At 47.9% G+C, this 9,826-nt stretch overlaps 2 protein-coding genes and 1 non-coding gene across 3 annotated transcripts; 2 read left to right on the top strand and 1 right to left on the bottom strand.

Annotated features, from left to right (window-relative positions):
* Positions 1 to 244: 244 nt before the first annotated feature.
* On the bottom strand, positions 245 to 399 carry LOC134015878 (U12 minor spliceosomal RNA). The gene has a single exon (XR_009929295.1). It is a non-coding gene; the product is annotated as a U12 minor spliceosomal RNA (small nuclear RNA).
* A 491-nt stretch (positions 400 to 890) lies between these two features.
* On the top strand, positions 891 to 7,559 carry poldip3 (polymerase (DNA-directed), delta interacting protein 3). Its single transcript, XM_062454006.1, has 10 exons — positions 891 to 1,024; positions 1,663 to 1,769; positions 2,318 to 2,739; positions 3,692 to 3,751; positions 3,896 to 3,970; positions 4,311 to 4,544; positions 5,158 to 5,235; positions 5,531 to 5,660; positions 6,103 to 6,169; positions 6,411 to 7,559. The coding sequence occupies exons 1-10, from the start codon at positions 954 to 956 to the stop codon at positions 6,619 to 6,621; spliced, it is 1,455 nt and encodes a 484-aa protein (XP_062309990.1). The 5' UTR covers positions 891 to 953; the 3' UTR covers positions 6,622 to 7,559.
* A 189-nt stretch (positions 7,560 to 7,748) lies between these two features.
* Positions 7,749 to 9,826, top strand: rrp7a (ribosomal RNA processing 7 homolog A). The gene is made up of 7 exons (XM_062454009.1): positions 7,749 to 7,870; positions 8,194 to 8,336; positions 8,527 to 8,652; positions 8,866 to 8,989; positions 9,107 to 9,204; positions 9,312 to 9,519; positions 9,655 to 9,826. Exons 1-7 carry the CDS (start codon positions 7,810 to 7,812, stop codon positions 9,738 to 9,740), a joined length of 846 nt encoding a protein of 281 aa, XP_062309993.1. The 5' UTR covers positions 7,749 to 7,809; the 3' UTR covers positions 9,741 to 9,826.

The following is a 9,826-nucleotide window of genomic DNA, read 5'->3' on the forward strand; positions in this document are numbered from 1 at the left end:
TATCATTATTTTATATTAGTAATGATTCCACTGGGGGATAGGTGGAAACAGATTTCTCTCTAACAAGTCCTGCATTACTGCCATCTTGTGGTCCAAAATGCACAGACTGACATACATTAAGTATTGATCCTTTAACAGGTTGAACGAGCCACAAACAACTTTCCACAAGTCAGTTGAAGAGCATGAAGTACGGGAGACCTACACATTAATTTCTTTCTGCTATTTCTCTTCACAGTAATGGGGTCGGGCAGATCCTAGCCCTGCAGGGCATCTCACAAAGTAGGTGAGTCACCGCTAACAGGCAGACCTTTACCCGTTCAAAAATTTATCTCGTAAGTTACACGAGGACACGGGCGTCACCCCGCGTCGTTATTTTCCTTACTCATCAGTTTAAGGCATAACCAATCGATGGTTCCAGAGGAGACTATACGTCGGTCTCAGGTAAACACGGTAACGGTTATTGTGAACCGTGAGAAGAATCAGTCTGTAATCAACACGTTTCTGAAGTTATACAAGCAAAACATCTAATTACATAAATGTGTTGCATAGTTAAGATTATAACACGTTTCTGTAAGATTTTATAGAGTTTTAGATTATTTTTTTGAGGTTTATTTACGCGCAAAGGTTTGTGGGAAGTACTGACGTCACAGGACTTAACGTCCTTGCGGGAAAGAGCAATCGATACTGATGTCAACGTCAGAAGCAATCGAAAAGCCTTAAGTTTACTGTCTTGAAATTTTATTTTTGCATCGCACTATAGTAATTTGATTAAGTCGCTTAAAAAAAACTTTCAATATTTACAGACAAGACTACGGATATTTATAAAGTGTTTTTGTGAAACGTTTTATTATCGCTGATGCCTTTTTAATTTGACCTAACCCAGCTACCATAGCTGCTTCTCGTTTTCTCGCGTTCACTATTCGTCACGCACGCGCATGAGTTAGTCAAAGAAGATGGCAGATTTATCTTTAGACGAAGTGATACGCCGACGCGGATTGAACACCAAAGGACCCACTGTGAAAAGGTACATATTGCTGAATGTGTGTATTATTTATCCCGTATTAGACGCAAAAAAATGTAATTTAGCGATCGCAAATGAAAATCTCTCCCATGGAAACCGAGTTCATGAGCTAGTGCTAACGTTATCGATGGCTGACTGTTCAGTGTTTGTGTTAGCTAGCACTGCTAGCAATATTAGCAACAGCTGCAAGCTCTCTCTATTGGTGTGCGTTGGTGCCGTTTTGTCCTTCGCCGCCTAACGCACTCATACTAGCAAAACCAACAAACGCCTTCTTGCTAGCTTGCTGGTTCTCCGTCAAAGTAGACGGCCGAGCTACGTAACTTACAGTAGCCAAAGTTAGCTAGCCAAACTAGTAGTAGTAGCTAGATAAAGACGTTGTGACCAGTCAATGTAACGTTAGCTAGCTAGCTGTAAGGCTAAGTAGAACTGCTACTAATCATAATACAGCAACAGTATCTAGCTAGTTATTGCTAGTGAATCCATTGTAGCTAATGCGAAGCAACATAGGCAAGCGTCATGTGTGTCTGACCAGCTAGCTACAATATTGTGTTATTGAATGAGGTAGGCCTTAACGTTTCCGCCCCATGGTTACGACGGTTGTAACCTCCGAAATCTTAACCAGATCTTAACTCCCAACGCAGGACTATGTTCGGCAGGGGAGCAGGAGGAATTGGGAGGACGTTCGATGCCCGACAGAAGATTGGGATGGGGGATGCCAGACAAAGGCTTGGTGGCGGTGCAGGAGCAGGTAATGACAAAATTGACCTTTCGAACCGCGGGTTAAGATCATTGAGAAAAGTGGTAACGATTATAATATAGCAGTATTAGAAACGTAGGTTAATCTACGCTGTCGTCTCACTCTGAACAGCCCATGGAAAAACGGTCAAGGTAATGAGCAAATGCAAAATGCACGTTCTAAAAATTGTTGGTTTGAACATGTTTTGTAGCGTGATACCTTGCATCTATTACAGAAGGGATTGCCAAGTCTGATTTGTTTGTGGAGTGTGAATTAGAGAAAGAAAAAAGTGTTTTGTAAATTTGAGATATGATGCATTTCTTCCGTTAGATAGATCCGTTATATACACAAAATATATTTTGTTTTCTTGAAATCCTTCTCTCAGCTGGATGTCAGAAGATCTTTTCATATTCCCATATTGTCATTGTTTTGTTATTCTGTAAATGTTCATTTGATGGGAATGACAATCTCTCCATTTAAAGTTTGAATGCATCTCTCAAATAGGAGTCTGCTTCTCTAACCCCTCTTCGTTACCTCCGCCCCCCTCCCGTTCTCCACAGGGTTCCAGGTGACGGACGCCCGACAGAAGATCGGCCAGAAAGACGCCCGCTTCAAAATCCGCGGCGGCCGGGGGGGCGGGTCCGGGGGCGGGGTCCAGGACGCCCGCCAGATGATCAACTCGCGCAAACAGGGCCAGAACCCCTTCCAGCTGGCGCCGCAGACGGTACAAGCGGGCCCGGCAGCCCACCTACACGCCCACATGCAGCAGATCCAGATCCACGCCGCCGCCACCAATAACGGCAACGCCAGGCAGTTCAGCCCCGGCCCGCAAGGGCTGAACACCCGAGGGCTGACGCTGCAAGCGGGGGGCGTCCCCGCCAGGCTGATGGACGCCCGCGATAGGCTGAGCCTGAAGAGGAGCTTCGGGGGGCCGGCCCAGGGAGCGGCGATCCCGCCTCTGAAGATTACCAAAACCATCCAGGTGGGCTGACGACTGGCCCTGAAGGGAATTTGGAGGATGCACGCTTGTTGTGACCTAACGGAGGGGAGAATGCTGATCTAGTAGCGCGGCACTTTGGTCGCCAATTGTTGTTTTTATCAATGTGTGTTAGGTCAATCTTTCTCAGGAAGTGCACAGAGTCGTCAGGTTCAAAGAACGTCCAAAAGTTGTATTCTTGCCAGCAAGGAGACAAGTCTGACTCGGTTCAGAGTTGTCTAAAATCTAGTCTTCATGCATGATTATTTATACAACATTGGTGAGAATTCTCCTCCCCTGCATAGCACCTGTCTAGCTTATGATAGTATTCTACCTAAGGGGTGATATTTAGCTCAAGGAACTAACATTGTTTTTTCACGGGTTGTGGATGAAACTGGGAGGAAGGCCTTGAGTGTTTCATATCTATCTTGCACGCCAGAGCAGTTTTCATAATCCATTATTAGGTAGGAAATATTTCCACACAGTGTTCTTTTCATGCAATATAAAGGTTACATCCTTCGTTTCTCTAACAATGTACCTCGGAAATGAACTTGGCTCGCGGAGTTCCCTCTCGGCCTCACCGATCTCGTAGATGATCCAGAGAGCCACTTGTGGTCGTTCAGCTCTCCTACCCTGAGATGCTTAGTGGATACAGGCCCCCGAGCTTCAACCCAGATCTTGAAACGCTGTTAGAATGAACAGACTCTTAGAAGAGGTGAAGGAGAAGGGTAACGGCGCGTGTCCACTACAGCGGAGCGGGCGGCACGTCGGCCTCCAATTCATTTTTCAATGAAACTGGGCGTTGACGCTTGCGTAGGGCATTGTGGGAGCGCCAACGCCCGGTTTCATTGACAATGAATTGGAAGCCGATGCGCCGCCCGCTCCACTGTAGTGGATAGGCACCGTAATGGTGTTACTGCTCAGTGCCCGATGTTAATGCCCTCGTCTCCGTCCGCAGCAAAGGCCCGTAGGAATGTCGAGCGGTGTCCGTGTCAACATGCCGAGCAGGGGAGCCGAGGTAAAGCCAAGATGCGTTTGTGTTTTTCCTCACCCTACCCACACTAAGAGGTTCTCCCAACAAGGTCACACCTGTAGATTCGTTTTCACATCCCGCAGTGATTTTACAGTTGTTGTCTTGTCCCCCCCCCCCCCCCTTTCTCAGTCTCTTTCAGGCAATGAGGACATAATCCTCAACAAACAGATGAAGATCACGACCAACAATGTGCTGCAGTCACGGGTGAGCAGCCGCACTGTTAATGCCTCTACATTTCAGTAGTGCGTTTCAGCCCATCTCTCTCTCACACACACACACTGCAGTAGCCTATCATTCCCACTGCTATTTCTCTGTTACATGTGGGTATGGAGGGGGAGCAGGGGTAGTAGCTAGTGGGGATGTTTGCTGTTTTGTATTTATTAATTTTTTTCATGGTGTTTTTTTTACGTGTGCCATGAATTGTTTTGTCTGTATGCCGGTCTTGCTGCAGAACCATTTGCCCTTTGGGGACATGAGTGAATAAATGTATCGCGTCAACACCCTCCATACACCGCTGACTCCTGTCCTCCCCTCCCCCCGTCAGCCTGGCACCCTGGGCTCCACGTTCTCCATGTCCGCCCCCATCACCAAGGTGGTGAAGAACGACGCCTACACCGCCCCCCGGGCCCCGGTCCCCGTGGCCGCCACCAGGCCCACCCCCAGCGCGGGGGCCGCCTCCAGGCCTGTGGCCGCCGCCGCTGCCTCCCAGCCCGTCTCCAGGACCCTCCAGCAGGCCACGGCACCCCGGGAGGCCAGCTCCCCGCCCACGCCCCCCCAGGTCAGTGTCCCGACACCAGCATGCCTCCCTGGCTCTGGTGCCCTCCGGCTCTCCACAGTCACCGTTGCGTCACTCTTGCATAAGGTCACCAGCGGTGACTACCACAGAGGAGGGCTGGCTACAGACTGGGGTAGGATGTTGGAGACTGTAGGGGGGGGGGGGGGGGGGCGGAGCAAAAGAGCATGTCTTGTTTTGCCATACTAGAAGAGGGATACAGGCTATGGTGATCTTACATTTACATTTAGTCATTTATCAGACGCTCTTATCCAGAGCGACGTACAGTAAGTACAGGGACATTCCCCCCGAGGCAAGTACAGTGATGTACCTTGCCCGAGGACACAACGTCATTTTTCACGGCCGGGAATCGAACCGGTAAACTTCAGATTACTAGCCCGACTCCCTAACCGCTCAGCCACCTGACTCACCTTCCTAGGTGTGTGATTTTCTGATGCTGTGTCGGTGTAAAATCCAGCTTGGCTTTTCCTGTGCATCACCTGTGCTCGCTTGCTTAGATGAAGCCACGTTTTTTTGGGTTCCTTCCCGCTCAGATGTCCCCCGTAGTGATCGAGCAGGCGAGTTTGACCGGTGTGCTTCTTGTTTTCCCTCTTCCCAGCCTTCCTTCAGTCCTCTGGAAGGAACCAAGATCACGGTGAACAACCTGCACCCGCGCGTCACAGAGGAGGACATAGTGGTGAGCCGAGCCCTCCCTCCCTCACGCTCAGTTCCTCTCCCCTCCCTCACGCTCAGGGGCGTCTCTCCCCCCCCCCTCCCCTCCCTCACGCTCAGTTCCTCTCCCCTCCCTCACGCTCAGTTCCTCTCCCCTCCCTCACACTCAGCTCCTCTCCCCTCCCTCACGCTCAGCTCCTCTCCTCCTTTAGATGCATGTCACCGAGGCTCCCTGCACCAGCAGCAGGCCTGCCGAGGATTGAAGAGTCATCCCGGCCAACTCACCTTTTATTCATTTGTGTCCGTTCATCCGTCCACAGGAGCTGTTCTGCGTGTGCGGGGCCTTGAAGCGAGCGCGGCTGGTGAAGGTGGGCGTGGCGGAGGTGGTGTTTGTGCGGAAGGAGGACGCCGTGAGCGCCTACAGGAAGTACAATAACCGCTGCTTGGACGGTGAGTGCCGGTGGCAGGAGGGAAGGCCTTTACGTGGCCCCAGAGTACCACTACTGGGATCCACAATGCTGACCCACATAAGGACTAAAGGCTCTTATGCACGGGGAGGGCAGATATGATTGTATGATTGACAGGGAGTCAGGTGGCTGAGCGGTGAGGGAATCGGGCTAGTAATCCGAAGGTTGCCAGTTCGATTCCCGGTCATGCCAACTGACGCTGTGTCCTTGGGCAAGGCACTTCACCCTACTTGCCTCGGGGGAATGTCCCTGTACTTACTGTAAGTCGCTCTGGATAAGAGCGTCTGCTAAATGACTAAATGTAAATGTATTATTTCATACGTTTAATCATGCAGAGCTGTTTATTAGAACTAAGAACAGTACTTTGTACATGTGACCAGTTTGAGTATGTTGTGGTCAATCTCCTTTTGCTTTTTGCTCACCAGGCCAGCCAATGAAGTGCAATCTTCACATGCAGGGAAATGTCATCACATCAGACCAGCCCATTCTTTTGTAAGTTTCTTTTTCTGTCTCCTGACTTCTGTCACCTTCCCTCTGTTTGGAATTGGATATTGGATTTTAAATATGTGAACCCCACCTGTCTCCCTCTCCCCACCCCCTCTCTCTCCCCCCCTCTCTCTCTGTCTCCCCCCCCTTCTCTTTCTCTCTCCCCCCCTCTCTCTGTCTCTTTCTCCCCCCTTCTGTCTCTCTGTCTCTCTCTACCTCTCTCTCTCTCTCCCCCTCTCTCTCTCAGGAGGTTGAGTGATACTCCCGGCAGCGGCGGAGCCAGGAAAGACGGCCTCCCAGCCTCCCTGTCCCGCCCCGGGGGCCGTCCGGCCTCCTCCCAGCCCACCCCGGAGGTGGACCCTCAGACCATCCTCAAGGCCTTGTTCAAGTCCACCACCCAGTCCACCTCCACCACCGAGTCCAGCTCACAAGCCACCGCCTTCCGTATCAAGATATAACACAGTAATAACACGGTTTAGCGTCGCAGCCCAAACGCAGACGGCGACATTCACTCTCAGATCCCATGAAATGTTCTGAAACATGCTCCGTATGCACACACTTCCCAAACTATTTGTTTTTTGTTCTTTTTATTTTTGCATTTGATTATTTTCTTTCCAAGTACACCAACTGGCGCAAAGACGGTAAACCAGTAATTGTGCAAAATACGGACATATAGTACCCCAATAAACCCACATTCTGGTCCATCATCCATAGCTTTGAAACAGTCGATCCGGTCATTTTGGTTTTCAGAGCTGCAACTCCCTATTGTTTTATTCATGTGTGTAACCCTGAATGGACCAACTTGGGGCTGAGCTGGGTTTTTGTCGTTTTATAGTTGTAATACATTTTGGAGGGAAGGAGAAATATAAAGTTGTCGTTGGGGATTTTTTTTTTTTTAAGTAATTTCAATTTTTGGTCACATGGTTTTCGTTCCCTGTTCAGCTAGTTCACATTGAACGCCATTCTTTTAGAAATCATGATTGTTTTGGACGTAGACCCTCTCTTTGACTTACCTCCCCACCGTGAAACCACAAGCAACAAGATCGGTACACAGCCAAATGTTACTGGGTGTAAAGCCACTTTTGTTGAGTTTAAACATAACTGTACAAATGCTTGTATATCATAACTCTGGTCATTGGTTTGCCATCTTCCGCTGCTTCGTGGCACTCAAATGGTCCTGTCCTTATTTTGTGATTGTTATTTGACTTGGTGATCGGTGTTGGAGCAGTTGTAGAAGTCATGCAAGTTTCCTCTCAAATTTATGTTGAACAACTGTCAGTAAATTACTCTTTCTACTACTGCTGTGTATGTCCGTCATAAGGAAGATATGGTAGTGAGGACAGATCTCTGTAAAAGTGATTTTTCCGGCATTAAATATGTCGCTTTGTAAAGAAAACGTGTCAGATTCTTATTTGAAATGTTTGTTAAATACATTATGGATAACATTGGTGTACTGTGCTTGAATTACCATATGACAAACATTTGGTGAAGTTTACAATGGTTAAAATTATAGATTTTGTGACGTTTTACGGTCAAACATTTTAACAGAAAAGCATTGAGTTTACTTTAGACAGTACGCAGTAGATTCAAACAGGAACCGCAGACCAGATGTCATTGTACTTCCTGTGTGAAAGTTCACAACAAAGATGGCGCCGTCCAAGACGAAACATGCCAGCCAGGCTTGCATTATTCCAGGAGGATTTACTGGTAACTATTACATTTGATTATTTATTTAAATTGTTTTTGTTTTACAGCGGCTCATGCTTGGCTGAAAAACGCCTTCAATTTTCTCATAGTTTGTGGTCGTATTACCGTTTTCCGGTGTAAACATAATGCTGAAAGGATGTAAGATATAGAGCTAGGCTAGCCGGACCCTTTTTCTGTTTTGGATGTCGTCTGTTAATGGATGTCCGTAACTTGATCATTCATTCAAAATGTGTCATCTGCAGCGTTTAGAAGTTGATTTAATTTGTTCTCTTGCTGATCCAGAGGTGTGTTTTGTGCTTAACTGTCCACCTGGTGTCTTTCAGTATTGTCCCTGCAGTACAGTCCTGACAGCGCTGCGCGCCACAGCGTGTTTGTTAAGGAGCACAAAGTGCGAGCGGAGAAGACTTCACAAAGACCTCTCGACAAAACACTGTTTGCCATCAACATTCCTCCATATTGTTCAGAGGTAGCTATTTCCCGTCTGTATAGATGTGTCTCCACTCCACCAGCACAACTGTTGACTACAAGAGCATGAATGATGCGCTAGTCTTTGCCAATATCCCCTTCCAAAAGGGAGCCGTGACTAAACGTATCATTTTCCATGGAAAACGTTTCTGTACATTCCAAACCTACCTTTGCCTTTGTCTGTCCGCCAGCTAATCGTGAAGGAGCTGTTCTCTCAGTTCGGCCCTGTTAAGTCTGTGGAGCTGAGGGACAAGCCAGGCTCCTCAGAGCACACCGGGCCCAAGCTGTCCAAGTATTTCACACCAGCACAGAAGCAGGCACGTTTCGAAATAAATCATGACACTGACGATGATGGCCATATTGAAAATCCAGCTTGTTTTGTAGGCTATCCTGCGTCAGTTTATCTCATTCTTACATTGTTGTGCCTTCACTTTATTAAAACATGCACACAGGACAACACACTGCACCAAAAGAACAGACGAGGGCTGTCTTGATCAATATTTGCCACCTTCTTTCTTCATTTCTTCCAGGGGTTCAAAGTGGGTTATGTTGTTTTCGACAACGCCAGCAGTATAGCAGCAGCCAAGTCCCACCCCCATGACGTCCCATTGGTCGTCTCCACAGAGCAGCAGCCAGTGAAAACAGGCATACAGAGTGCGTACAAAGCAGCGCCCCTTTTACTTAGTGTCCGTTTTTTTAAGTACATCTATAATCAACGTGTACATCCCCTTTTCTAGTAACAAAACACGTTTTTACATATTTATTTAACAGAATGGGTTGACCAGTACAGAGAGGCGTTAATTCAGCCGGACAAACTACAGAAAGTAGTGGACTCCTTCCTGCAGGGCTATGACAAGAGAAAAGAGGAGGTAAGAGATCTTCGGTCTGACTGCAGGGTTTGAATCTCCAGTCCTGAACTCATTGATCGCCTCAAGGTAGCAGAGAGACCCGTGTCTGACGTGGTTTCTTCTCTCAGGAGGCAGAGCGTAAGAAGAAAGAGGCGGAGGAGCAACAGGAGGATGAGGAGGGCTGGGTGAAGGTCACGAGAGGAAGCCGCGGCGTCAAGGCCCGCCCCCACAGCGAGATGGCAAACCAGAGGGCTTTGCATAAAGAAACCAGGAAGAGGAAGAGGAAGGAGCTGGTCAACTTTTACACCTGGCAGCACAGGAACACGCAGAAAGAACGTAAGTTGTCGCGGTAACATCTTCGGAACGCAGCGCTATAAACTGGCAGTTACGTAATCGTAAATCACTGACTTACTGTGGTCTTTAAAGGAAATATTTTATGGTTCTGTAAACCTTTTCTATTTATTTTTCCAGACATTGCAGAATTGAGGAAAAAGTTTGAAGAGGACAAGCAGAGAATCGCTTTGCTTAGAGCACAGAGGAAGTTCCGGCCCTACTGAATAACTTGTTCATACATTTCTTACAACCAAATCACCCAACTTTTGTCTACAATAAATCTAAGTTAATCTTCTCGTCAAAGTCACAA

This window comes from Osmerus eperlanus, chromosome 2 (assembly GCF_963692335.1).
Source record: "Osmerus eperlanus chromosome 2, fOsmEpe2.1, whole genome shotgun sequence".
NCBI classification, from domain to species: domain Eukaryota; kingdom Metazoa; phylum Chordata; class Actinopteri; order Osmeriformes; family Osmeridae; genus Osmerus; species Osmerus eperlanus.

What these genes read in the sequence shown, in the direction of transcription:
- poldip3 (XM_062454006.1), top strand. Translation starts at nt 954, where the DNA reads ATGGCAGATTTATCTTTAGACGAAGTGATACGCCGACGCGGATTGAAC. An exon ending in AGATTACCAAAACCATCCAG is followed by an intron (nt 2,740 to 3,691) that starts GTGGGCTGACGA and finishes CTCCGTCCGCAG; the next exon opens with CAAAGGCCCGTAGGAATGTC. An exon ending in CAATAACCGCTGCTTGGACG is followed by an intron (nt 5,661 to 6,102) that starts GTGAGTGCCGGT and finishes TTTGCTCACCAG; the next exon opens with GCCAGCCAATGAAGTGCAAT.
- rrp7a (XM_062454009.1), top strand. Translation starts at nt 7,810, where the DNA reads ATGGCGCCGTCCAAGACGAAACATGCCAGCCAGGCTTGCATTATTCCA. An exon ending in TTCCTCCATATTGTTCAGAG is followed by an intron (nt 8,337 to 8,526) that starts GTAGCTATTTCC and finishes TCTGTCCGCCAG; the next exon opens with CTAATCGTGAAGGAGCTGTT. An exon ending in ATGACAAGAGAAAAGAGGAG is followed by an intron (nt 9,205 to 9,311) that starts GTAAGAGATCTT and finishes TTCTTCTCTCAG; the next exon opens with GAGGCAGAGCGTAAGAAGAA.